This window comes from Vidua macroura, chromosome 3 (genome assembly GCF_024509145.1).
Source record: "Vidua macroura isolate BioBank_ID:100142 chromosome 3, ASM2450914v1, whole genome shotgun sequence".
In the NCBI taxonomy this organism is placed as follows: domain Eukaryota; kingdom Metazoa; phylum Chordata; class Aves; order Passeriformes; family Viduidae; genus Vidua; species Vidua macroura.
The window spans coordinates 22,966,500-22,989,249 of NC_071573.1; the positions used below are offsets into that span (position 1 = coordinate 22,966,500).

General features: G+C 38.4%; 1 protein-coding gene across 3 annotated transcripts in view; it reads left to right on the forward strand.

Annotated features, from left to right (window-relative positions):
- The first annotated feature begins 802 nt into the window (after positions 1 to 802).
- The window catches only part of EPRS1 (glutamyl-prolyl-tRNA synthetase 1), a 37,917-nt gene continuing 15,969 nt past the window's right edge, over positions 803 to 22,750 (forward strand). For 2 of the 3 annotated variants that reach the window (XM_053973570.1, XM_053973571.1), the window contains exons 1-17: positions 804 to 892; positions 3,147 to 3,231; positions 7,636 to 7,735; positions 9,598 to 9,754; positions 10,887 to 11,026; positions 11,671 to 11,771; positions 13,011 to 13,137; positions 13,334 to 13,526; positions 13,906 to 14,077; positions 14,594 to 14,827; positions 15,855 to 15,939; positions 16,290 to 16,349; positions 18,733 to 18,843; positions 20,355 to 20,491; positions 21,204 to 21,411; positions 21,844 to 21,956; positions 22,586 to 22,703. In XM_053973570.1, the coding sequence (XP_053829545.1) occupies positions 847 to 892; positions 3,147 to 3,231; positions 7,636 to 7,735; positions 9,598 to 9,754; positions 10,887 to 11,026; positions 11,671 to 11,771; positions 13,011 to 13,137; positions 13,334 to 13,526; positions 13,906 to 14,077; positions 14,594 to 14,827; positions 15,855 to 15,939; positions 16,290 to 16,349; positions 18,733 to 18,843; positions 20,355 to 20,491; positions 21,204 to 21,411; positions 21,844 to 21,956; positions 22,586 to 22,703 (2,187 nt within the window). In that variant the 5' untranslated portion in view covers positions 804 to 846. Of the gene's footprint in view, positions 893 to 3,146; positions 3,232 to 7,635; positions 7,736 to 9,597; positions 9,755 to 10,886; positions 11,027 to 11,670; positions 11,772 to 13,010; positions 13,138 to 13,333; positions 13,527 to 13,905; positions 14,078 to 14,593; positions 14,828 to 15,854; positions 15,940 to 16,289; positions 16,350 to 18,732; positions 18,844 to 20,354; positions 20,492 to 21,203; positions 21,412 to 21,843; positions 21,957 to 22,585; positions 22,704 to 22,750 lie in introns of all 3 variants that reach the window. The other variant, XM_053973568.1, reaches the window with a different exon arrangement.

The window sequence follows — 22,750 nt, forward strand, 5'->3', positions numbered from 1 at the left end:
TGAAAACTCGGTGACACAGCATTTTGTAATTCATTCCAAGGCTCCAGAAGGTGGCTGGGCACTGGGACAGGCTCTCCAGTGAAGTGGTCACGGTGCCAAGCCTGCCAGAGTTCTAAAGCGTTTGGACCACATTGGACAGGGCCAGGAGTTGAACTCAATGATCCTTGCGGGTCCCTTACCACTCGGGATATTCTAGGACTCATTTGACCCGCTGCATAATTCGCATGTTTGTCAGGAGTTTAACAAGTGACATCCTACAAAACCAGAGGAGTGAAACCACCGCACTCAGACGTCTCGGTGCGTGTTCCGCTGCTCGATTTGGATCATCACACATAAAAAAGGGGCTGGAGGCATCTCCACGGTTGCTGCCAGACATACAGCTAAGGGCTTTGGCAGGCAGCGCCCGCAAAGCCCTGGGGAAGGCTCAGCCAGAGAAGCCGTGAGAAGGGAAGCACCGGCATCTGGTTTGCTGAGGGGCAGGGCAGCCCTCACCCAGCACCGGTCCCTCATCCCGGCCGGCTCCCCAGGGCTCCACCGGCGCGGCCGAGAGGGCTCCGTGCGCCGCCCGCTCGTCACCTCTGGGCGGCTCCGGCCTCGCCGCCTCCTCCGGGCGGGCTCCGGGCCGCGGCAGCGCCCAGCAAGACTGACCGGCGCGAAAGAGACACACCGGGCACCCTCACCTCCCGCTCCACTGCCTCTACAGCTTCTCCCGCGGAAGTGACGAGCGCTTCCCCCGCCCCGGGGCGGGTCTTGCCGGGCCGCCCGGGCCGCACTGGCCCCTGCCGAGCTGGCAGCGCTGCGCGCCCCGCCCCGCTGCCTCCCTCGGTTCCGGCGCTGGCGGCGGGAATGGCGGCGCTGAGCCTCACCGTGGACGCGGGCAGTCCCCCGCTCGGTAAGTGCGGGCCGGGCCTCGCCCCGCGCCGCCCCGATCCCGCTCTACCGGGGGGTTCGGCGGGGCTCTGTCCCCTCCCCGCCTCCCTCGCTCCCTCCCGCCCGTGTTGCATCATGCGGCGCCGGCCGTGCCCGCGTGCGGGGCCGGGCGAGGCAGCACCGGGGGCCGTGCCCGTCCTTCCCATTCCTCCCGTCCTTCCCATCCCTGCCGCCCTTCCCGGGGCCGTGTGCCCGCTGCGGGTCCCTCTGGACAGCTGCTCGGGCCGTGGCGGAGCGGCCGGCACTGGGCATAACTCGGGCTGCAGGAACTCGGGCACGGGTGCAGCCTCGGGTGACTTGGCACGTTGAGGCTGAATGTTCAAGGCAGCCCTAGTTCACATCGCCTGTTCGTGAGCTCTGCAGCTGTGCTGCTATCTTTCATTTTCAGTTCTAATTTGCTGCTAAAATTCTCTGGGGTGCTGGCTCGAAGTTCTCAGTTGCTCACTGCCCTTCGATGTTATTTTGCCTTTAAAAATGTGAGAATCTCCTTCATTGCACTTCCACCCATCTGGAAACAATCTTTTGTATGTGTTCTATGAAATTTCTCCATTTTGTTATAGCTGTTCAAAATAAATTTTCTTCCTATTCTTCGTCATAGCTTATTGATTTCTTTTTCGTGCTGTTATTCCCAAATGCATTTCAGACTTGAATGCAACTTGCATGATTGCTGATTCAAGGTATAAAAACATATAAGTTTTAAATAAAATTTCTCCTGAGACTTGATTATACTGATTTGCTAGAAAAGAAAATGATACAATATGAGTTATGATTAACATCAGGTTTAGAGGCTTTGGAGACTTACTTTCTTTGACAACTGGTGTGTGGCACTGGAGTTTTATTTCAGGAGATTGCATGATTCTGTCAGAAATATTATATATTACAGATGAAACATTTATATGAAGGAGACAAGCACACTCATCTTACTCATCCCTACTTCGTATTCTTCATCATGTCTACTGTGCAGTGGGAAGAGTGTAGTAGTTTTTAATGTCATCAGTGTTAATTACACAGCTTGGTGCACATAATACTTGTCATTTTCAAAGCATTTCCGTGCATATTATTAAAATACTTACGTGTGTTACTAACATATTGCATAAGGGGTGTCATCCTGAATCTCACAGTTGGATAGCTGAGGGATGAGAAGAAGAACCTTGACTTACTCTTAATGCCACAAGAGGGTTTTCAGCTGAGCAGAGGTGAGAGCTAGGGAATTCCTAGCTCCAGTGGTTTGTATTTAGGCCAGTGTATTAATAGCTTATAGTATCATCTGCCTTGGTAACTGGAGTGTTGTTCTAGGGAAGGTAAAGTGCACAGCACACTGTGGAGGCTGTAACAGGTTAGGTGCCTTTCTAGACCTAGAGTACAGTCCTTGTTTTGCCTATGCAAAACCTTGCTGCCTTTGTACGTGAGTCTGAGCAAAGTTAAAGAACACAAGCTCCTCTGCTTATGCTCAGCAGGCTGAGTCTGGAGCAGAGCCAGTGCAGAAACGCAGCCAAGTGAGCTCGGTGCTTTGTTTGAGCTGCTGTGTGGTACTGTAGAGCCTCGAGATCAGAGCAGGTTTGCATCAAGGCTCTTGGAATGTGGGCAGAGCTGTCTCCCAGTCAATGATGTAGCCTAAAAACTTCAGTAATTCTTCTTTTTCTGGAGGCCTTTTTTTACTGTCACTGGTAACTACTTTGAGAACCCAGTGTAAGCTTCCTGTGCTTTTACATGGATAAAGTTTCTTGGCTTTGAATGGCTAGTCTTTTCATAAACTTTAAATCAGGTTAAAAACAGTCTCATCCTTGTTCAGAAAGTGCTGGTATATTCCGTAATTGATCTCTTTTGATGCATGTGTCAGGGCTGGGATGGAGTACATTAGTAATACTGTTCAATAATTAAGAGCTTTTTGATTACATTCTCCTCGTATACTGGGGGACTGGACTAATTTTTACCATACCCTTAGGAAGCAAAATGTATCACAGCTGACACTTGCTGAGCTCACTGCAGATCTCTGTGTGCTGGACATTATCAATTTGAAGCTGTAAGGATTGCCAAGAAGAAGCCTCTTGCATATGAGACTGAACATTGATTTTTTTGTTTCCCTGGGCATTCTCACTTGAAGGAGTCAGTTCAGTCACCTGGTCCTAGTGGATAGGAGATGTAAGTTGGTTGTAACTATGAAAGGTATCTCTCCTGGAAGGAAGTTCAGTATCTTTTTCTCTTGTTATTTCAAGGAGCTCTGCTGACAGTGGAGCATGTGAAGAATGATGTTGAAATTTCAGTGCAAGAAGGCAGAGAAACCATCCTCTCTGTGTCCGAGTAAGTGACTTTGCATCTCTCCTTCTACCTTTGGGTCAGCAGTTTTAAAAATCACATGGTTGTAGCATTGACAGTAACCTTTTGAGGTAGGAGGAACAGAAAAAAACCACAGTTTTATTCATCATTGCATTACTGATGTCTCTAGCACAGGCAAAACATTTACAGTATATTCTGAACTAGATCTTTATGGAAAAAACTTTTTATTTACATGTACCTATGTATATTTATGCTGTACCAGTCACTTTACTGTTCAGGACTTTTTGTGGTGCCATGGATTACCAACAGCAAGGCTGTTTTATATTAGAGAGGTTTGATATATAAGATTTCTTGGACTTGTACATGTGTGGTGGGCTGAAATTTGAATGTTTAGATGGCATTATTTTAGGCTCCCTCCTGAGTGTGTGTAAGCAAAAGCATGATGTTATGTCAGGAAAGTGCTAATTAACTGTGCAGCGCTATCCTGTGTATCCATCTGCACACTGTAGAAAGAATATTGGAAATTTTTGTAGTAATCTGTTGTCTGTCCTTCTAAAAATACTCTGCCATTGGAATGGATAACTTCAAGTTTGGGGCATGAAGATGGTTTTTACAATCTGAGTAAGATCAAATGCCTATCAGAAATGCAGGACTAACACTGTTAGTTTTGGGAAGCTGCATTGTCATCTTCAATTCCATGTGAGTTAAGACATCTGGATATATCAAGAGGAGAGATCCTGCTGTCTGACATATCAGTGGAAACTCTGGCATTTAGTATCTGCACTAAGGAGCATATTTGTACATATGAGCATTGCAGTTGTAACTTAAAGTATGGTAACACCATGATGAATTTGGAATTACTGATGGTAACTGTACTTTTTGAACATTGATTGTTTTTTTGAAGATTGGGGGGAATCTATTGTTCACAGACTTGCTGACAAACTCTCATTTTGTGAGTTAATTCAGTAGAAGATGCTGTTAGAGCCACCAATGCATCTCAAACTGGAACACCTGCTTGTCTGTAGAATGGCTATAGAAGCAACATATTTCATTTTGTATTGCAGTTACAGACTTGCTCCTCATAAATTAACACCAACTGAGCATTTCCATGTCTTCTAACCTTAGGTAATAAGCTTGCCACTATATACATATATTTGCAGAAAATCAAAGCACAGGAAGATTCACAGCCTTCAGTCATGGCTTTTTTACTGGTTGCAAATATTGTTTTCTGTTTAAAATGTTATACCTGAACTCAGATAGGGGTTCTTGCATAATCTGATATTGCTTGTTGTCTTTTGCTGTGCCTAATGATAGCACTGAATTTGTGGTTTTGAATGAAAGCAAGAGAAATATGACAGGTTGTATTGGGATTTAATTGGTACAGCTTTAATAATCTTCAGTGTGTGTTTTGCACATGTGGGATACAGCTTACATAACAGAAAGTTAATTGGATATTTTTTAATTGCCGGAGAAAGTTTTCCCCTTAAATAGCCTTAGTCAGGTTTAGATTTTGTTTTTCTTTGACTGTTTGGGCAGTGTATGGATATATGTATTAAAATATATACATATATATATATATATATATATATGTATATATGTATTTATACATATATGTGCTCCTGTGACACTTAGAATATTTTTAATCTATATAGTTTGCTTTGAAATAATATTTATTTCATTAAATAATTTAGCGTTGCCATGCCTTCTTCCTACTGTATTGCAAAACCACTCATTTTGGCTGTAATGGAACTTGTCAGAATTGTAACGCAAACACTCTTTTTCTGCACTTTGGCCCTGGGTAGATAATATCTAGAATCATGGGCCCATCAGATGGAAATTTTTGTGTGTTAGTGTCCTCTTATCCCTGGCATTGGCTTATGTTCAAGAAGTTATTCCAGACCTCAGTATTGCATTAATTTTCCCTTGCTTGCTGTACAATAATTTTAAAAATTGATTCTGTACCTTAAAGTCCGTTAAAAGTATATCTGCAATGTGAGAGGCATCAGCTGAACTTGTATCTCAACTAATGCTTTTGCTAAATGGATTTCATGGCATCAGTTCTGCTGAAGCATCGTGTTTTGGCATGATGTGAAAATCACTTGGGATGTTTCAGATTTTGGTTTTTTTTGGGGGGAATCCTTTAGTTCTAATGACTTCGCTTGAACAAGAAAGAACATTTTATTTGTGATTCTTCTAGGTTTGATTTTGAAGCTCAGTTAAAATCTGGTGACAAAATTTTCAGCTAACTAGCTGAAACTTAGCTGTCAGCCAGCTACATAAAAGGTTTATCGCTCATTTGAGATGATGAATTTTATTTTAAAGGTTATTTTTGAAGACTTCGCTTCAAAATTTCATGTAGTAATAGCTCCTAAGCAAGCTACTCTGCTGAGTGCTGATGGCTTTATGGAGAGTTTTGGTGTACCTGTGTCTTGTCAAAACAAGCTGCAGTACAGCTTTTGTGTGGTGAGCACATGCACATTTCAGAGTAGTTATTCCTCCTAGGCAGATCAAGCAAAAGCTTTTTACAAATCAGTTCAACATTGATTTATTATGGTTGGAAATAATTTGTGTTTTGGGGTTTTTTGTATTATGTGTTTGCTTTTATTTTTTGATCCCTTTTTCCCATCTTGTCTTCTTGAACATTTGCCCTGGTGTTTAATTATGTGGCATTTCATGTCACTCTCAATAGCCACTCTCTGCCTGTAACATTGCATTGTCCCTATTCATTCTCCCTTACTTAACCCTGGAGTTAACAAGCACTGGCTGCAAAGAGCCTTTTATAACTTTTCCAAAGAGGTCAGTTAGTGATGTTTGGGTGGGAGTATTTTGTTTTTCTGAGGAAAATAACAACTATTAAAGCATAAGTAAGATTTTACTCAGAATAACATTTTCCCACTTCATACATGTATTCAGTTTTGCTTGAGTAATCAAGAGGTATTTGTTTTGGTATGAACTAGTGAAAACAATAAAAGTGCATTTCACAGATTTTCAAGTGAAAATGTGTTGGAAATGTTTTGTTTTTCTCAGTTTAAAAAAGTTTCCTTAAAATCTAATAGTGGGAAATTAGAATAGGACACACTTTCAGTTACAAAGTAGGGTGTAATTTAAAGACCCTACTGTGACTTTTGGTTTTAGTTATATTTTATGGATATTTTATATATATACTGGATCCTAGATGCTTGGAAAGCAAGCAGAATTCAAAACAAGCAAACAAAAAAAACCCTCCCAATGAACTATATTCCTTAGGTTTTACTGCAATTAACCTAATGAGACTGGCTGGTCCATTTTTACTAAAAATGGGACACATTCTGTATAATTTCCAGAACTTTTATTGATTTTTGCAAGGCTTGAGGGCTATCAGAATTCTTTTAATTTTATAAAGGACACAGTAGGTAAAAAAGGAAATAGAGAGCAATGACAGAACGGAAGTGGAACTTTGGTTGGACAAGTTGGAGTATAGAATTTAGTCCATTGAATTGAGTAAATGTTCAAAAGAACACTTACAGAGACTCCTTTTGTTGATATCAATGCTTGATTTAAAAGCAATTGGAGCTCTGTTTTTGCAATCTGCATCTACGTGGGACTGTAGAGTAGAGATGAGTATTATCCAGAGACTGATGCTTCTGATGCATCATTCTTCCAAAGCTCTTTAGTAAATATTAATTTATCTTACATGAACTGGAAGCTAGATTTCTGACAGTGTGCAGCTTTTTTTGATACTGTACATAACGTAGAAAAGGGACATGAAAACAGAGAAGTACTACCTGGGGAGAGCCTTTCTTCTTCAGATCTGTTGAGGACTTTCGTAAGTGGAATGGGACAACAAATTCAAATTAGTCTACTATCTGGAGAAGACTGGGTAAAAAAACATACAGGCAGGCAAGTTTGTTCACCAGGGGATGGTTTCTGTGAAGTGTGAATTGAGTAAAGTGAGTAACAAATGAACAGGGATTTTTTTTCCCTGCTAGCCCTTTAAACCATGATGAAAAACTTAATTCTTCTGTTGATTGACTAGGAATCCTCTTCAAAGTGATCCTTCTTTTATGAAAAGAAAACAAATAGTGATTAGCTCCTTATAATCTGGAAAATCTGTAGCTCAGGTTATACATATGAATTCTGTTAGATATGGAGAGAGTTTTACTATTTGAAAGAATAATCAGAGTCTTATTCTTATTTTAGCTTAAACAAAATTCTTTCACGTTTAGAAAGTTATTATTCCACCTGGTGATAGAAAAGCAAGGACTTACTTATTCTTGTGCTAGGTTTATTTTATTTTTGTTTTTCTACTCTGGTGACCTGGTACCTGTTGGCTCGCCTGGAAGTTATTTTGTGTTGGCTTTGCACATTTTTCAACTATGTGTGTGCAATTAAATTTGAACTGACTGGAGGTAGTAATTTACCTTTGCCTTGCCCCTCTCTTTTTTTTAGGCAAGTTTCATTTACTGATGTGAATTCAATAGCTCGGTATCTGGCTCGAGTTGCTGCCTCTGCTGGGTTATATGGCTCGAATCTGTTGGAACACACTGAGGTGAGAAGGAATCACAGAATCATAATATGTTTTCGGTTGGAAGGGACCTTAAAGAACATCTATTTCCAACCCCAAAGACCATCTCTTTCCCATGGGTAGGGATACTTTCCACTAGACCAGGTTGCTCAAAGCCCTATCCACCTTGGCCTTGAATCATGCTCTTGTCTCTTGGGATTTTTTTTTTCCTTTTCCCTTTTTCCCTTTTTCTCTTTTGGCCTGTTCTTAGTTTGGGTTTTTTTTTTTTGACCTCGTGTCTATTGTTCTGCATTTTACTGTTTGACTGAGGTTCCAGCTATGTGGGATGCTGAGGGGTTTGTTTTGCTAAGCTTCCTCCTGCATATAAAGAAATATAAAGACTAAGAAATCTGTATAAAATATAAAGACTATGAAATCCGAACTTTGGAAGGGTTGCCCTTGCCCACCCCTGCAACAGCAACTCCTAAGCAGACAGCTCACTAATATAAAGTAATTCAGGTTGGAAGGTAAAACATGGTATTTTCCCTCCTTACTTTCTTCAGCTCTGTTGCCATCAGTTGCTATCTTGTAACACTTCAGCGCAATACCAAGGAACACTGTGTGGCATTGAAATGTTGAAGTAGTTTTTGCTGTGTATGATGGACAAAATCCTGACCCCAGTTTCTTCCTAGGTCTAGCTCAGAATAATCAATCATATGCTGCATTTTAAATTGATAACTGAAACGAGCAGACAAATTGAAATTTATTCCCTCTGAAATTTGGAAATTTGGGGAGGGATTGAAGGACTTGATTCAGGTCTTTTCTTCTTGAAGCCAGTGGTAATCACTCTTCAATCACTCTTCAGCCCTCATATCTGGTCTCAAGGGAAGTGTTGTCTTAGTACTTTGCCTGTGATGTGTTAAAAAGTTGTAAGTTATCTTGTGGCTATTTAAAATTTCTGTCCAAATCCCTTGTTTTTAAGTTAAGCCCAGACCTCAGCAAGCACATTTTCAGAGCTGGTATTTCTGATACAATACTTCTTTTCATTTCTGCCTCTTTCCAAAATAATACTGTACTTGGAGAAGTTCAGGGACAGCTGCATTTGTGGTGCACATATTTTGGCATGGAACTGCAAATGACTGAACTGAATTCTGTGGTGGTTGTAATTACATCTGTGCCTGCCACGTTGGCTTGAATGTTGGAAGGATTCCCATTGCAGCTTGCAGAACACTTACACATGAAATAGGACCAGAGGAGTAGAAGAGACACTCAGTTTCTTGCAGGACTGAGAGACTTGTTTATAGACAGGACTACATTATTAACCAGCCTAATTCTTAATTTTTTTTTTTTTTGTGCTTATGTACAAAGATAGATGGAAAAGACTTTTGCAGGAGCGGGGAGTAGGACTTGTGAAGGTCAGGGGTTTGATTTCTTCAAATCTAAAAGGAGATGAGGAAGAGAAAATAGAGACTGAGGGAAAATGGATATACTAACCAGCAGCAGCGCCAGGAAGAGGAAATAGATCACAAATATGATATGTAAATAGCTAAAGGACAGTGATGTTTTTTATATACTTTTGTGATAAGTGAGTACCTAAGAACTGCTTATTATTTTACCAATGGGAATAACTTCAGTGAAGTTGATGTTTTCAGCAGTTTGAATTCATGCTGAAGGAAGCAATTAAATTTCATCTTTTAGTGAAATTCTGGGTTTCTGGGTGAATTTTTCAGTATAATTTATTTTATACATTCTTTCAACATATGTTATGATCTGATATATTTAATTCTAATGTTCCTGTTAATATTTTCTATTCAGCTGTTAGATCAATTGAATATTATTCAGTTATTTAACAAGCTTAATTCTCATTCCTGTAGTAACTTTAACTATCTTTTGTCCCTTCAAACAAGATTGACCATTGGCTGGAGTTCAGTGCTACAAAGTTATCCACTGCCAGCCAGTTCCCTTCAGCCATCCAAGAGCTCAACCACTGTCTGTCTCTACGGACCTACTTGGTGGGAAACTCTTTGAGTCTTGCAGATTTGTGTGTCTGGGCTGTACTAAAAGGTATTGGTTTATGATCTCTGTTTCACTGGCTTGCAATAGCAATATATTGATACTCAATCAATATACATCAGGAATCCCCAATTTTTCTTCTTCGTGGATGCTAGTAGTGGCTCCTACCTGTATCACAAACTGTGTACTGTCATGCACACTGCTGTGACCTGTGGTGATGGCAATAGCATAGCTTAAGAAATCCTGGATTTCTCTTTTTTAAATTGTTGTTACATTTGGAAATTTATAAGTTGTAATCCCTAGGTGGAATTTTTTCTAACTTCTTTTGTATTAATAATTGTAAGAACATCTTTTATTACCTGTTGCGTCAATATGAAAATGTGCAACGTAAATTATATGCATAGACCTTTTTGTGACATTATCTTAGCAGAGGAAATTTCTTCGGTGTTTACATTGAATTATTAAAGGAGGTAGATGTTACTCTGCAAAATACCCTTTAGAGGTTAAAGAAGATTTGAAGATCTGTTTTTATGGATTTGGTTTTTATTTTCTCTTAGCTCTATATCTAAAGGTGATAAGTGACAATATACCATTCAGTATAACCCAATTCCACTTGAAAGTAAAGGGCATAATTAAGATTAAAAGCTAGTAGCTTTTGGTATTTTTTCAAAGTTGCTGCTCTTAAGAGCAATCTGAAGGGAGTGTCGTTTTTTTTTCCTCCTTTTCCCCATCAGAATCCTTCTAGTGGAGTTGTGTTCCTTGGAAATTAGATTGAGGGAATACAGCCCCTCAGAAATAAAGGGGGTATTGGCACATGTTTCACTTTTGATAAAGCTTAGAAAACATCAAATGTAAACAAAATAAAAGGATATCCTATATTTTTGTCTTGAAATAAAGTTGCTATAATTTTGAGGTGGATAATACAAGGAAAAATGTGTGTTGACTATTCCCCCTCACCTTCAGCCTTGATGAGTCCAAGAAGGAATGCAGTATGTTCTTGGTTTGAAGAGAATTTATTTAATTTACTTTTGAATCGCTTGTGTCCCCATGACTAAATCTCTGCAGAAGAGAGAGTGAGTAGATTTTTAAAATCATCTTTTCTTAGTCTCAAAAAGCTGCTGTTGATAAAAATAATTTTATTTTTATAATTTAATAATTTGAAAACTTCTTTGTTTTCTAACAGATAATAGTACGTGGCAAGAGCAGCTAGAACAAAACAAAGCTCCTGTGCATGCAAAGCGATGGTATAGCTTCCTTGAGGTACAACGTGCTTTCCAGTCAGTAGGAGCCAAGTGGGCTGCTGGTACACCAAAGTTTAAAATGGTAAGGTTTACTCAGATCCTCTGGAGAGAGTAGCTTTATTTCTGTGAATACACTGCAAGATTTTTTTTTCTTTTAAATTAGGGAATTAAAAACTGAAAGTAAGCAGTTTTACAGTGAACTAAACTTTTGTAAACTCTTGTTTACAGCTAAAGCTGTCGATTTCAAATTTAGAAAGGCATGAGTTTTCTAGTCCTGTGTTTAATTGGAATCGTGGAAATATGGCACCTCTTCTTTTAATCAGCACTGCTCTTTAGATATATTGTTTGCTTTTTCTAAAGACAGTTTGAGATCCTGATAGAATTTCAAAGATTGCTCTCTTCAGTTGACTGAATTTGTTAATCATATTCAGGTTAAGAACGCTAAGATGCAAAACCTTAACTAGAAATTGTTTCCTTCTATGGAATAAGTTAGACAACTTGGTGTGACTTTTCAGTCGTGAACAAGATTTGAAGACAAAATAACTTAAAACTCTAGAATTAATCTTTTTTTGGAGTGCCTTGAGTAATGTGAAAGTTGTGAAGAGATGATGCAGTCCAATATGGCAGCGTGTAGGTTTGAAAGGAGACTTTGATACAGCAGTTATTATCTAGAGTTTTAGACCTGATTTTATAGCTAATACAATCTGTAATTATGTCTTTTTCAAGGCAACAGAAAAAGAAAAGAAAGCAGATGTTGGGAAGTTTGTTGAACTTCCTGGTGCAGAGATGGGAAAGGTCATTGTGAGGTTTCCTCCTGAAGCAAGTGGGTAAGAAACATGAATACTTTGAGAAGGTTCTATTTTGTCTTAAAAAAAAGAAAAAGTGCTTTAGTGAGGATGTTAATCAGCTTCTCAGACAAGGCTGTTAAACCTCTAGTGGAGCTTTTTCTCCACTAGAGCTGTTTGTTCACTTCTCCTCTGTACTACGTTGCGCTGTTGCCTCAACTTGGAATAGGGAGTTTAGTTGTGAGGTGATGTTGTGCTGCTCAGCACTGGGATGAGGACAAGCAGGAGGATGGCATTTGTATGGATAATGGATGTGTGTGCCCTGCCAGGAGCTATGAGGTGGACATGCAGTCCTTAGAAACTGGGTCAAGAGACTTGGTGCTTCCCAAGGAAGCTTAGATTTGAGAAAGATGTGTGGGATAGACTTCCTTGGGGAAGCTTGACACCAGATGTATAATGGAGGGCCAGGGGTCCAGACTGTGGAATACCAAAGCACAAACTCCTTAAAAGACCACACAGAGGAGATGTGATGAGCCAGTATAATAAACTCAATTTTCGGCTGGCTTTTCATTTTCTGTTTCTTTTTGGAGTTGCCTGATGGCCTGTAAAATTTCCATGATTGAATTTGTTCATTGAACTTGCTGTTCAGCATCACATGACTTCTGTAGTTGTGTTTCTTACTCTATTAGTCCAATATAAACTGTTACACAAATACTGTAAATTATGTATATGTATGTCTATAACATATATTATTCTCAACTTACTTTAGTAGTTTTTAGTGTCTTAATCCTGGTCTTTTAAAACACTTCTTCAGGGACATGTTACTGTCTTGCGTTTGCAAGAGATTTTAATTTTGTGGATTTGGGGATTTATATTTAGTTTAAAATGTCAGTAGCTTTATAGTTTATATTAAAAAATACACAGCAATCAGAAAATTCCACTCTTGTGAATGTGGTAGGTTCAGATTATCTTGTAGCTGCTACTGGGTATCATCAGCAGTTGGTTTAAGTTAGTCTGTAAAAATGGAGATAATTGCAGTCCAATCTTTATATCCATAGCAACACTCTAATTTATCGATTTAGTTATTTTTAACAGTTAACTACTGAATTTGTGGTAGAAGAAACCTAATCTATTTTCATAAACATGTATTTCAGCAAATATTCTAGGTTTGCTGTTTGTTACACTTCGATATTGCTTTCCATTCTTTCTCCTTCCCTCACAAATAAAGAAGTCTAGCTGAAGTGGTTCTGGGGTATATATTTACTTTTAATTTCCTTTTAGATACTTGCATATTGGTCATGCCAAAGCTGCCCTGCTAAATCAGCACTACCAAGTTAATTTTAAAGGAAAACTTATTATGAGATTTGATGACACAAATCCAGAAAAAGAGAAAGAAGACTTTGAAAAGGTATGGTAAGATAGCAGAGTGATTATAGGCTGTGAAAGAATAAGTGCATGCCTCTCTTTTCTTTCATGCTTATTCTTATGCCTTATCCTTCCTGGACAATGGAGCATTAAAAACACTTCATCTTACATGAAGAGGATAAAGATGTAAGAAAACTACCTTTCCTGAATATTACAGTGTATATTTTCACATTTGGCAGGTTATTCTTGAGGACGTTGCCATGCTGCATATCAAACCAGATCAATTCACATATACCTCAGATCACTTTGAAACAATAATGAAATATGCTGAGAAGCTTATTCAAGAAGGGAAGGCATATGTGGATGATACTCCTGCAGAACAAATGAAAGCAGAGCGTGAGCAAAGAGTGGAATCTAAACACAGAAATAACTGTAAGATATTTTAAGCTTTGGTTTTGCTTTCTTACCTTTTTGATTTGGTATCAAAGCTTGATTTTTATTAACGAATATGAGTGAGATTACTAAATTGCGCATCTTCAAGGTCCTTATAGGGACTTGAAAGCATTTAGTGCTTTGTTCTGCAAGGCTGGATGGATTAAGTATACATTTAGACCAGGGCAGTAAACTTGGGTATGTATGAATTCATCACCATTCATTACCATTTAAAAAATTCAAAATGTAAAATGTGTGAAAATAAATTCCAGTGTCCAAAGAGGGGGGTGACACTGATTTTTGTTATGGCAGTAATGAAACTTGATTCTGTATGAGCTTCATAGCACCTTAGAAAATGGTTTCTTTTTGTTGTTCTTAGGTGTTAATAAAAATCTACAAATGTGGGAAGAAATGAAAAAGGGAACAGAATATGGACAAACTTGTTGTCTACGAGCAAAAATAGATATGAGTAGTAATAATGGATGTATGAGGGATCCAACTCTTTATCGTTGTAAAAACCAGCCTCACCCTCGGACAGGAAGTACCTACAAGTACGTCCACTTTCTCCTTGTGTAGCCTGTAGCTTTTGCTATTTTCAGGGCATTTACAATTCCTTAGTAAAGTTCTTTTAGTACTTGGAACCTTGCTAGCATTTTTCAACCAGAATATGTGATGAGTCTCTTGACTTTCTGAAACTTGTGCAAATTACTTTTAAAACCTGTGAGATGGCCATCATGGTCAACAGTGAATATTATTTCAGTTTTGGTCCTTATATATGTTTGAAAGAAACGTTAGCAGTGTAGGGTTGTTTCTTTAGGCTTGAAAATTAAGGCTGTGATCAGTTAATTTCTTGAAGGCTTTCTTCACCTTAAAAATGTATTGCCCCCTGGATCTTTCTGTGGACAATTCATTGTGTATTGTGTTATTTTAGTCTTGATCTGAAAGTTTTCTGGATCACAGCTTATAAATATTTATAATACATGGATATAAACTGCACTCAGTTTAAATGTTTAGATGTGAGGAAAGTGTTATGTTCTGCCCTGCTAATTAAAGATCTTTTTCATCAGGGTTTATCCCACGTACGACTTTGCCTGCCCCATTGTTGATAGTATTGAAGGCGTCACACATGCGCTGAGAACAACTGAATACCATGACAGAGATGAACAGTTCTACTGGATTATTGAGGCTCTGGGCATAAGGAAACCATATATATGGGAGTACAGCAGGCTAAACCTCAACAACACTGTGCTCTCTAAGAGAAAGCTCACGTGGTTTGTCAACGAGGGCCTTGTGGATGGATGGTATGTTCCATGGCTGTAGGTCAGCATTGTTCCCTAAGGTTCTTGTGACTGGCACATTCATTTTTTCTGTGGATAGTTTGAATGAATATTTAAACAATATTAAAAAATATAGATTAATTACACTGGCTTCTATATGTACAGTGTGTCTGTTTCCTACTCTGCAGTAGCTGTGTAGATACATATTCGTGTCCTGTAATAAACATGAGGCAGCTTATTTTTGTACTCTGGCTCTTGCTGTGGGTGGCATTTACATGTTTTCCACTCTTGAGTCATTGTTTGTTGTCATTGGAGTCATTCCTAAACAATGCCAGAAGAGGGCCTGGATTGCAGTGTTTCTGGTCCTGTCCATCTAGTCAAATCCATCCCACTTCTCTCCCACCTGCCCTCACCCTCCTTCTTTCTAATAATTTTTTCAGATTAATTCGATTTCTGCAAGACAGTGTTTGGTAGACTAGTTGTCAGTTGAGTTGGAAACTTAGATTCCTAGTTTATGCATGGAGCCACTTGACTAGAGCCAAATTTTATCCTTTCCTGCCCCTGCCTGTTTTTTTTCCCTAGAGGTGTAGCTGGTCTTATGATGGTTTTAACCTTTCCTTCCCTAAGCCTCCTTGTTAGGTCCTCAGCAAGGTTTGATTCATGTTCCCACCAAATTCAAATGTTACACTGCAGATCAGGCCTTTTTTTTTCTTCCATAAGAGAAAAAAAATCATAGAATTCTATCACTTACATCAAGAAGGTAGCATTGTTGCTTCTTTCCAGTAACATTTTCTGGGTGCCCTTGGAAGGGAAGTAATGGATAGGGACACTACTTTTACATTGCTAGTTTTTGAGAGACCTAACCTTCACCATACATTTTGTATGGATAAGAGCTCAGTCTTCTCAGTTAGGTGTTGTTACCTAGCTGTGAGTTCACAAAGTAAAATAGGGGCTGTGCCTTTTGTGTGTGGCAGTATTAGTAAAGTTCTTGATAAGTGAAGGATTTAGAAAATTTAGCGTACGGCACTAATGGAATACCTTTTTCCACTAGGGATGACCCAAGATTTCCCACTGTGCGTGGTGTACTGAGAAGAGGCATGACTGTTGAAGGGCTAAAACAGTTTATTGCTGCTCAGGTGGGTGTTTTCTTCTGATTCTTTGAATTTCCCTCGATAAGTTTCACAAATTTTTGTGAAGCTTCACTTAATGTACTTGTCACTGGGAGGTTTCTGCTTTTGAAGCTTTGCTACTTTCACGTGTATTGCTTCAACAATGGTAGCACCTGTGAGTAGGTGTTGGCAAAATGGACTTGCAGGTTTTTTACTTGGAGAGGGTTTATTTTTCAAGCTCAAAAACTGTTTTTGATGCAAACAAACCATAGAGGGTTTTCAGTTTAAAGAATGTTTTAAATGTTGTTTTAAATTAATCTAAGAGCTAGAATATTTATATTAATGTGGTGTTGGTTTGGGGTTTTTTTTCAATCCAGGGCTCCTCTCGATCTGTTGTGAATATGGAGTGGGATAAAATCTGGTCCTTTAACAAAAAGGTATGTGCTTATTCGGATTTGATGCTACTCCTGATATCCTCTTTCTAGGATATGTAGAGAATCCAGCGTTCATTGGAGTGCTTATCACAACAAGTAGCAGTTGCAGTATGCTGCATCATTTGGCACACTGTCAGGAAAATGGAATGTTCCCCCCTTCTAACCTGAAGAAGCACTAATCCTATTGATTCTCCTATACCAGTACTTACTTGCCTTCCTTAGTAGTACGGGAAAAGATAATGGTGTTTGCTGTAAATCTGATCTGAAAACTGCATTTCATTTTTCTGCTTTCAAGCTGCGAGCTATCTGTAAGAAGGTATTACTTAATGCTTTTTACCTTAGCATATAGCTTACAGTGCTGTAAGCATACATAGCATAAGCTATCATTTTGCAGCTTCATAGCACAGTCACACTTGCTTGTATAACAGGAGCTCTACAAACCCACTGAAAATGCATTATTCCTAGTTTTCAAAGGCTGCTCACCTCTGGTTTGGCTGATTTGTCAACACAAACACAAATTTTCCCCAGTTTGGTTCACGTTGGCTGCGTTCCCGTTCTGTGGCAAAAGGACGAACGCACTACGTGCTCTGCCTGGGGAGATCAAGCCAGCACTGCTGGAGTTTCTGACTGAATGGCAAATCAGGAATATTGCATCTTGACATTATGAGTTGCTTTTTGGCAGCAGATGCTTGGACACTATAATAAGGCGATTTGTTTTCATGAGGATTGCATATTTTGTGTGATTGTGGAAACACCTGTTATTTTGCATTGGGATTCCTGCTTGGTTTTGCTTAGATAGCACCCAGATCTGTTCATTTAAATAGTTTTTGCTTGTCTGGCATGTGTCTTGTACTTCTTCATGTATTTTGCATTTGATTTGCTACATGCACATAGGTTTATGAATTGGTTCTTTCTGTTGCTGCATAAATATATTTATGACTGACTAACAACTGGTTGGAGGGGAAGAATTTGCAATGGACTGTCAAGGCTCATTTTTTTTAAATTGGCTTTTAAACTGAGTTTCTTAGACCTCTGACTCTGTACAGCACCATATTTATTAGCCAATTTTATTTACATGTGGCTGTGCAGATTGAAAGCTGTCTGCAATATGAGAAAAACCAGTTGGCTGCTTACAGGTAGTTCTGAACTCAAAGACTATCAGTGTGACAACTCATATTTTTTACGTGATCCTGTAATTTTTAGCACCTGACAAGGGATTACGAGTTTTAATGAATAAAATAAAGAGCCTGGTAATAACACTATAAAATCATTTAATTATCAAAATTATGATATTAAATCATATAGTACACCTACCTTTTGAGATACATGCACAAGTCCTTTTTCAAAGTGTATGTCTGACATTTAGGTGTCTGACTTCAGTGACTACTAAATTATAAAAGTGTGTCTTCTTAAAAGTGTATCACCATATTACTTTATTATCTAATGTCAAGTAATTAGAAGCTAAATACTTTTCTCCAAAATATAGAAAAATATATAGCTATGTAGCTTTTCACTTGAGCAGGAATAAACCAAGGAGAGCAAAAGTCACTTTATATTAATAAAAGCAGGTGTTTTCCTTTGTGTTAGTTTCCAGTTAACCTGGTAGACCTCTGATACTCCTTTCGGTCTTAGATGACTGCTTTACTTGAATTGTATACTTAAGTGCCTCTGAACAGTTTCACAAACCAGTATTTCAGGTATAAAAAATGTTGTGAAAAACTACAGAAGCTAAGTTAGATAATGGGCCATAAAAATACAGGAAGACATCCTAGTGGTACCTTTTTCTTGTCAAACTCATGTAGAAATCCTAATGAAGTCAATGTTATGATATTGCCTTATTATAGTATCTAATGTGTCTGTAGTAAAATTGCAGACTTGATTGGTGCCTCCTCTTCAGCCAGTTCTGTCACTGATTCTGCTAGAGTACTGGCCTGGAAAATGAGTATGAGATCAGGTCTTGTGCTGCTGGAAAAAGAACAAACTGCACTTAAAAAATATTGCTTTAAATTTAGTTAACTAGAGAAAAAGTAGCTCAGATGTATTAGCTTATGTGCACAGTAAAACTGTATTAGAGTACATTTTTGTGTCTTCCATATAAGGCATTGGGTCATAATTTTGGTTACTTCTGCTGTCAGTAGTACCCAGTCCAGATTTTACTCAGAGTATTTTAGTGAAGATTGGAAATTGTAAAGTAATACCACTATTCTCTCACTATTCCGTAGCTTTGGATGAATGTGACATTAAAGCAAACATTGAAAAAATGCAGTAACATAAAGAATACCAGTTAATATTCCTTTTTTTTTTCTTTTTGTGGTTATTGTTTTGTAAGGCATCTTTACTCTGTCAGTGGCATATATTCATGATCCACCTCATTTGTTTCCTGTAGGTTATAGACCCAGTAGCACCTCGGTACACTGCTTTACTGAAAGAGGCAGTGGTCCCAGTAAATATTCCTGAAGCTCAAGAGGAGATGAAAGAAGTGGCTAAACATCCAAAGGTTCTTGCTTTACTCTCTTAATATTCTTGTAATGCAGCTCAGTAAGGTTGGGAAGTACCTTGCTATGAAACCGTCAGAAAGGAGAGCCCAGCTTTTAGCTGGCTCAGATAGCATCAGATTTATTCAAGGGGTGCCTTTTTTTGCCTCAGAATTGTCAAAAACTATGCAACTACTAAACATGTTTGCTCTTTCAAGAGGGAGCTCTTTTTGTAAATATATAGAGTGCATCTAAAAGGTGCCCTAAAAGGCCTTTCTGGAAGCTTTCAGAAGAGGTGAGTCATTACAAGCCTGGAGTGCTGCTCAAGCTGGTTTTCCTATTATTTGATGCTAACATTCACAGAGGTTAAATATTAAATTTTATTCAAGCTCTGTGGCTATAATACAGTAAACACTCTTTATCCGTTAACAGTGAGATGTTTTTTAAGTGGCTTATAAAATCAGGTTTTATGTGGAGAGGTAACATATTAACCTGTTGATTCTGTCAATCTCTAGGTTTTTAATATGGCTTTTAAATTTGTATAGCAAATAGTTCTTATCAAAAGCTAAGAAGTTGCTGATTTGATACTTTTAGTATCCAGTAAACAGAGTAATATCCTTTAAAAGGGGAGTGTGTTACTGATACGACTCTTTCTTGGTGCTACAAGTAACAAAGATACTTTCCTTTGAGTTCAATGTCTAAAATAGTGCTTAAATGCCACTGAAAGCATCCCTTAGTTATATTTATATACACTTACACTGAGAAATGAATGAATATTGCTGAGGCTTTGCTTAATTTCTTTGTTTTCACTTTGTTTCTCTGAGTGTTCCTGTAGCAATTTCTTGTAACTGAGAGGCGGACATTGGGTTTCCCCTCTTCCCCATGGCTGATGACAAGGAAACAGGTTTTAAGCAGATGCAAGTGAGAATTGTAACTCTTGAAGGCTCAAAGACTGTGAAGTTTGGTCAGATACAAGCCAGCATAGTAAAACATTGATAGTACCAGTAAATGCTGCCTCCAATATGTAATGAAATAAATACTGACCAGAAGAAACCAATTGAAAACTCCTGACCAGCTGAAAAAGCCTGAACTCACAGCCTTTTTAGAAAGTAAAAGTTTATCTCAATTGTTGAGATACTTTAAAGCTGAGTATTTTATAAGTGATGTAGTTCTGGTTTCTGTCTTTACAAATCTATGCAGCTGAAAGGAACTCCATATGTATTCCCATAGTAACTTTATAAAAAAGTTAAAAAGTGAGAGTTCTGAAATGAGTTTTGAAGGGAATTTGCATAGCAAAATGGAAACTTGAGAAAAACTTTGGGTTTACCTGTGAGATCTTAAAGATGTATGGACCTTAAGGAATTGGAATATGCTGTCAGTGGATTTTTTGAGTGTACTGTCAAGGGAATGTGGGCAACACCTGTGAACAAGAAACTGGAGAGAGCTGTGAAAAAACATTGTAGCTTTGCATCACTGTTATTGTCCATCTTCTGTCTTCATCTATTATCTTTGAAATGTAAACCATTGTTCACAGAATGCTGATGTTGGGTTGAAGCCTGTGTGGTACAGCTCCCGAGTCCTCATTGAGGGCGCAGATGCGGAGACCTTGGCGGAGGGAGAGGTGGTGACGTTCATAAATTGGGGCAATATCATCATCACCAAATTAAACAGGTAACCTGTTCAGTGGCAGATGAAATTAATTTTTGCTTTTCAGCTTTTTGTTGTCTTTTCTTTCAACAGGAAGCTTGTAACAGTAAAGAATTAATGGTTGGCCATATATGTCTATTCTATGATTCTATGTTTATAAATCTACTTCGAAATACACCATGAAATTGCATGTTAGCATAGGATGTCTATTTCTGTAGATTCGGGTTGGAAATCATTAGTCAGTCCTGATACTGCATGTCCTTTTCATCCAGTGCTCTCTCTCCATGATTCTGTGGTAATATTGCTACTGTAAAACAGCTTTTTCAGACAGAAAAAAACACCTGGAATATTAACAACTTTCACCCCGTAACAAATACTGCTTTTGCATACTGAGAAACTAAACCTGTCACAGTTTCAGTTGCACAACTGTTGAGGAGGGGAAGGAGACCATTTAATGTCCTCATGGTATCTTTGAAGTGGTTGTGTTGAGACAGTGCCAGAATGGGGTGAGCTCTGATAGAGAATATAAATATGCAAAGATTTTTTCCCCCATGCTTTCTACTTTATATTGATATTTAAGACAACAAAATTAGTGGAGAACTTAAATGGCAGTGAATGCACTCTTTCATTTTCTATGATTCACACTTCAAAAATGAACTCTGAACACTTGTTTTTGCAGTATTGAATCAGAACTGATCATTTAGGCTGTACCATTATAATTTCTGTTTTCCTGTAGAAATTCAAGTGGAAAAATTGTATCCATCAATGCTAAGTTGAACTTAGATAATAAGGACTTCAAAAAAACTACTAAGATCACTTGGTTGGCTGAAACTCCACGTGCACCCCTCATCCCAACTGTCTGTGTTAATTATGAGCATCTGATCACGAAGCCAGTTCTAGGTAAAGATGAAGACTTCAAGCAATATATCAACCGAAATAGCAAGGTGAGTTGTATTTTTGTCCCGTTTAATTCCACAAAAGTTAGTGTTGTCTGGGATTTTTGGTTTTGTTGGTTTTTTTTTTTTTTTAATTCACTGTTTCTAGTTCCCCTTTTTAAAATATAATTGGTTTTTTGTCAAACAGATAAATTGTGCTGGTGTATCTAGTTTCCGTGTTTCCATGTAACCTGTCATAATCTCAAAATTAAAATATGACTCTTGTTTATTCTCAGTTGTTACCAGGCTTTTATACATCTGAGACCAATAGTTTGAGTTTTGCATCTTCTTGCTAGTACTTGTTCTGCTGCTGCTGGAATTAAGTAACATTTTGACACTTTGAAAAGAAGGAAATCACCACTATCCTTCTACAATTCTGCTCTATTTCTTACTGTTCCTTTGCTCTGTTAGACATGGACTGATTTCTTTTAACACTTACAGCAAGAAGAACTGATGCTGGGTGATCCGTGCCTTAAGGAGTTAAAAAAAGGTGACATCATACAACTTCAGAGGAGAGGATTCTTTATTTGTGATCAGCCCTATGAGCCAGTGAGGTAAGTTGCCTGAGAATGGCCTAAACAGACTTCACAAAATTTGCTTTAGCTTGCTCTGTTTTAGTGTTCTCACACACGCACATTGGCAAGAGTAATATTGTCTGCAAATACTCTCCTCATTACCATGATCTTTGTGAGGAATATCTCGGTGGACTGGCATGGCTTTTATTTTCTATTACATTCTTGCCTCTTCAAACTGTCTTAAGCCAAGTATGATGCATTTGAGGTGCACCCCAGCTAACTTGGACTTGGTAATGAGGTCATGGTTTCATTGTGACTTGGAGTATAGAAATTAAATAGCAGTGCTACAGAATAAAACAGGCATTTTTCTAATTAGAGTGTGCACATACTACTTAATTGTAGCACGTTTTTAGCAAGCTATCAAAACATCTACATGCAATTATAACGTAAACATATAAATATTACAAAAAAAAGGAAAAGTTGCATATAAGAGGAATCATTGCAGATGCCCAATTATGTAAATGTAGGTAATTATAGCTGTGTATAAAGATAAACCTGCAATTGTGTGAGAGCATCTTTTAGAAAGAGTAGCTCATTTGTTTCAATACATGTTTGATATTTATCTTTTATTTCCATTACTGTTGTATTTTCTGTAAATCTTTTTATAGTCCTTACAGCTGTAAAGATGCCCCATGCATTTTGATTTACATCCCTGATGGACACACTAAAGAAATGCCAACATCTGGGTCAAAAGAGAAGGCCAAAGCTGAAACTGCAAAAAAAGAGGTAAACTGGTGATTTGGGAAAGTACCATAAAATGTATTACTATACAT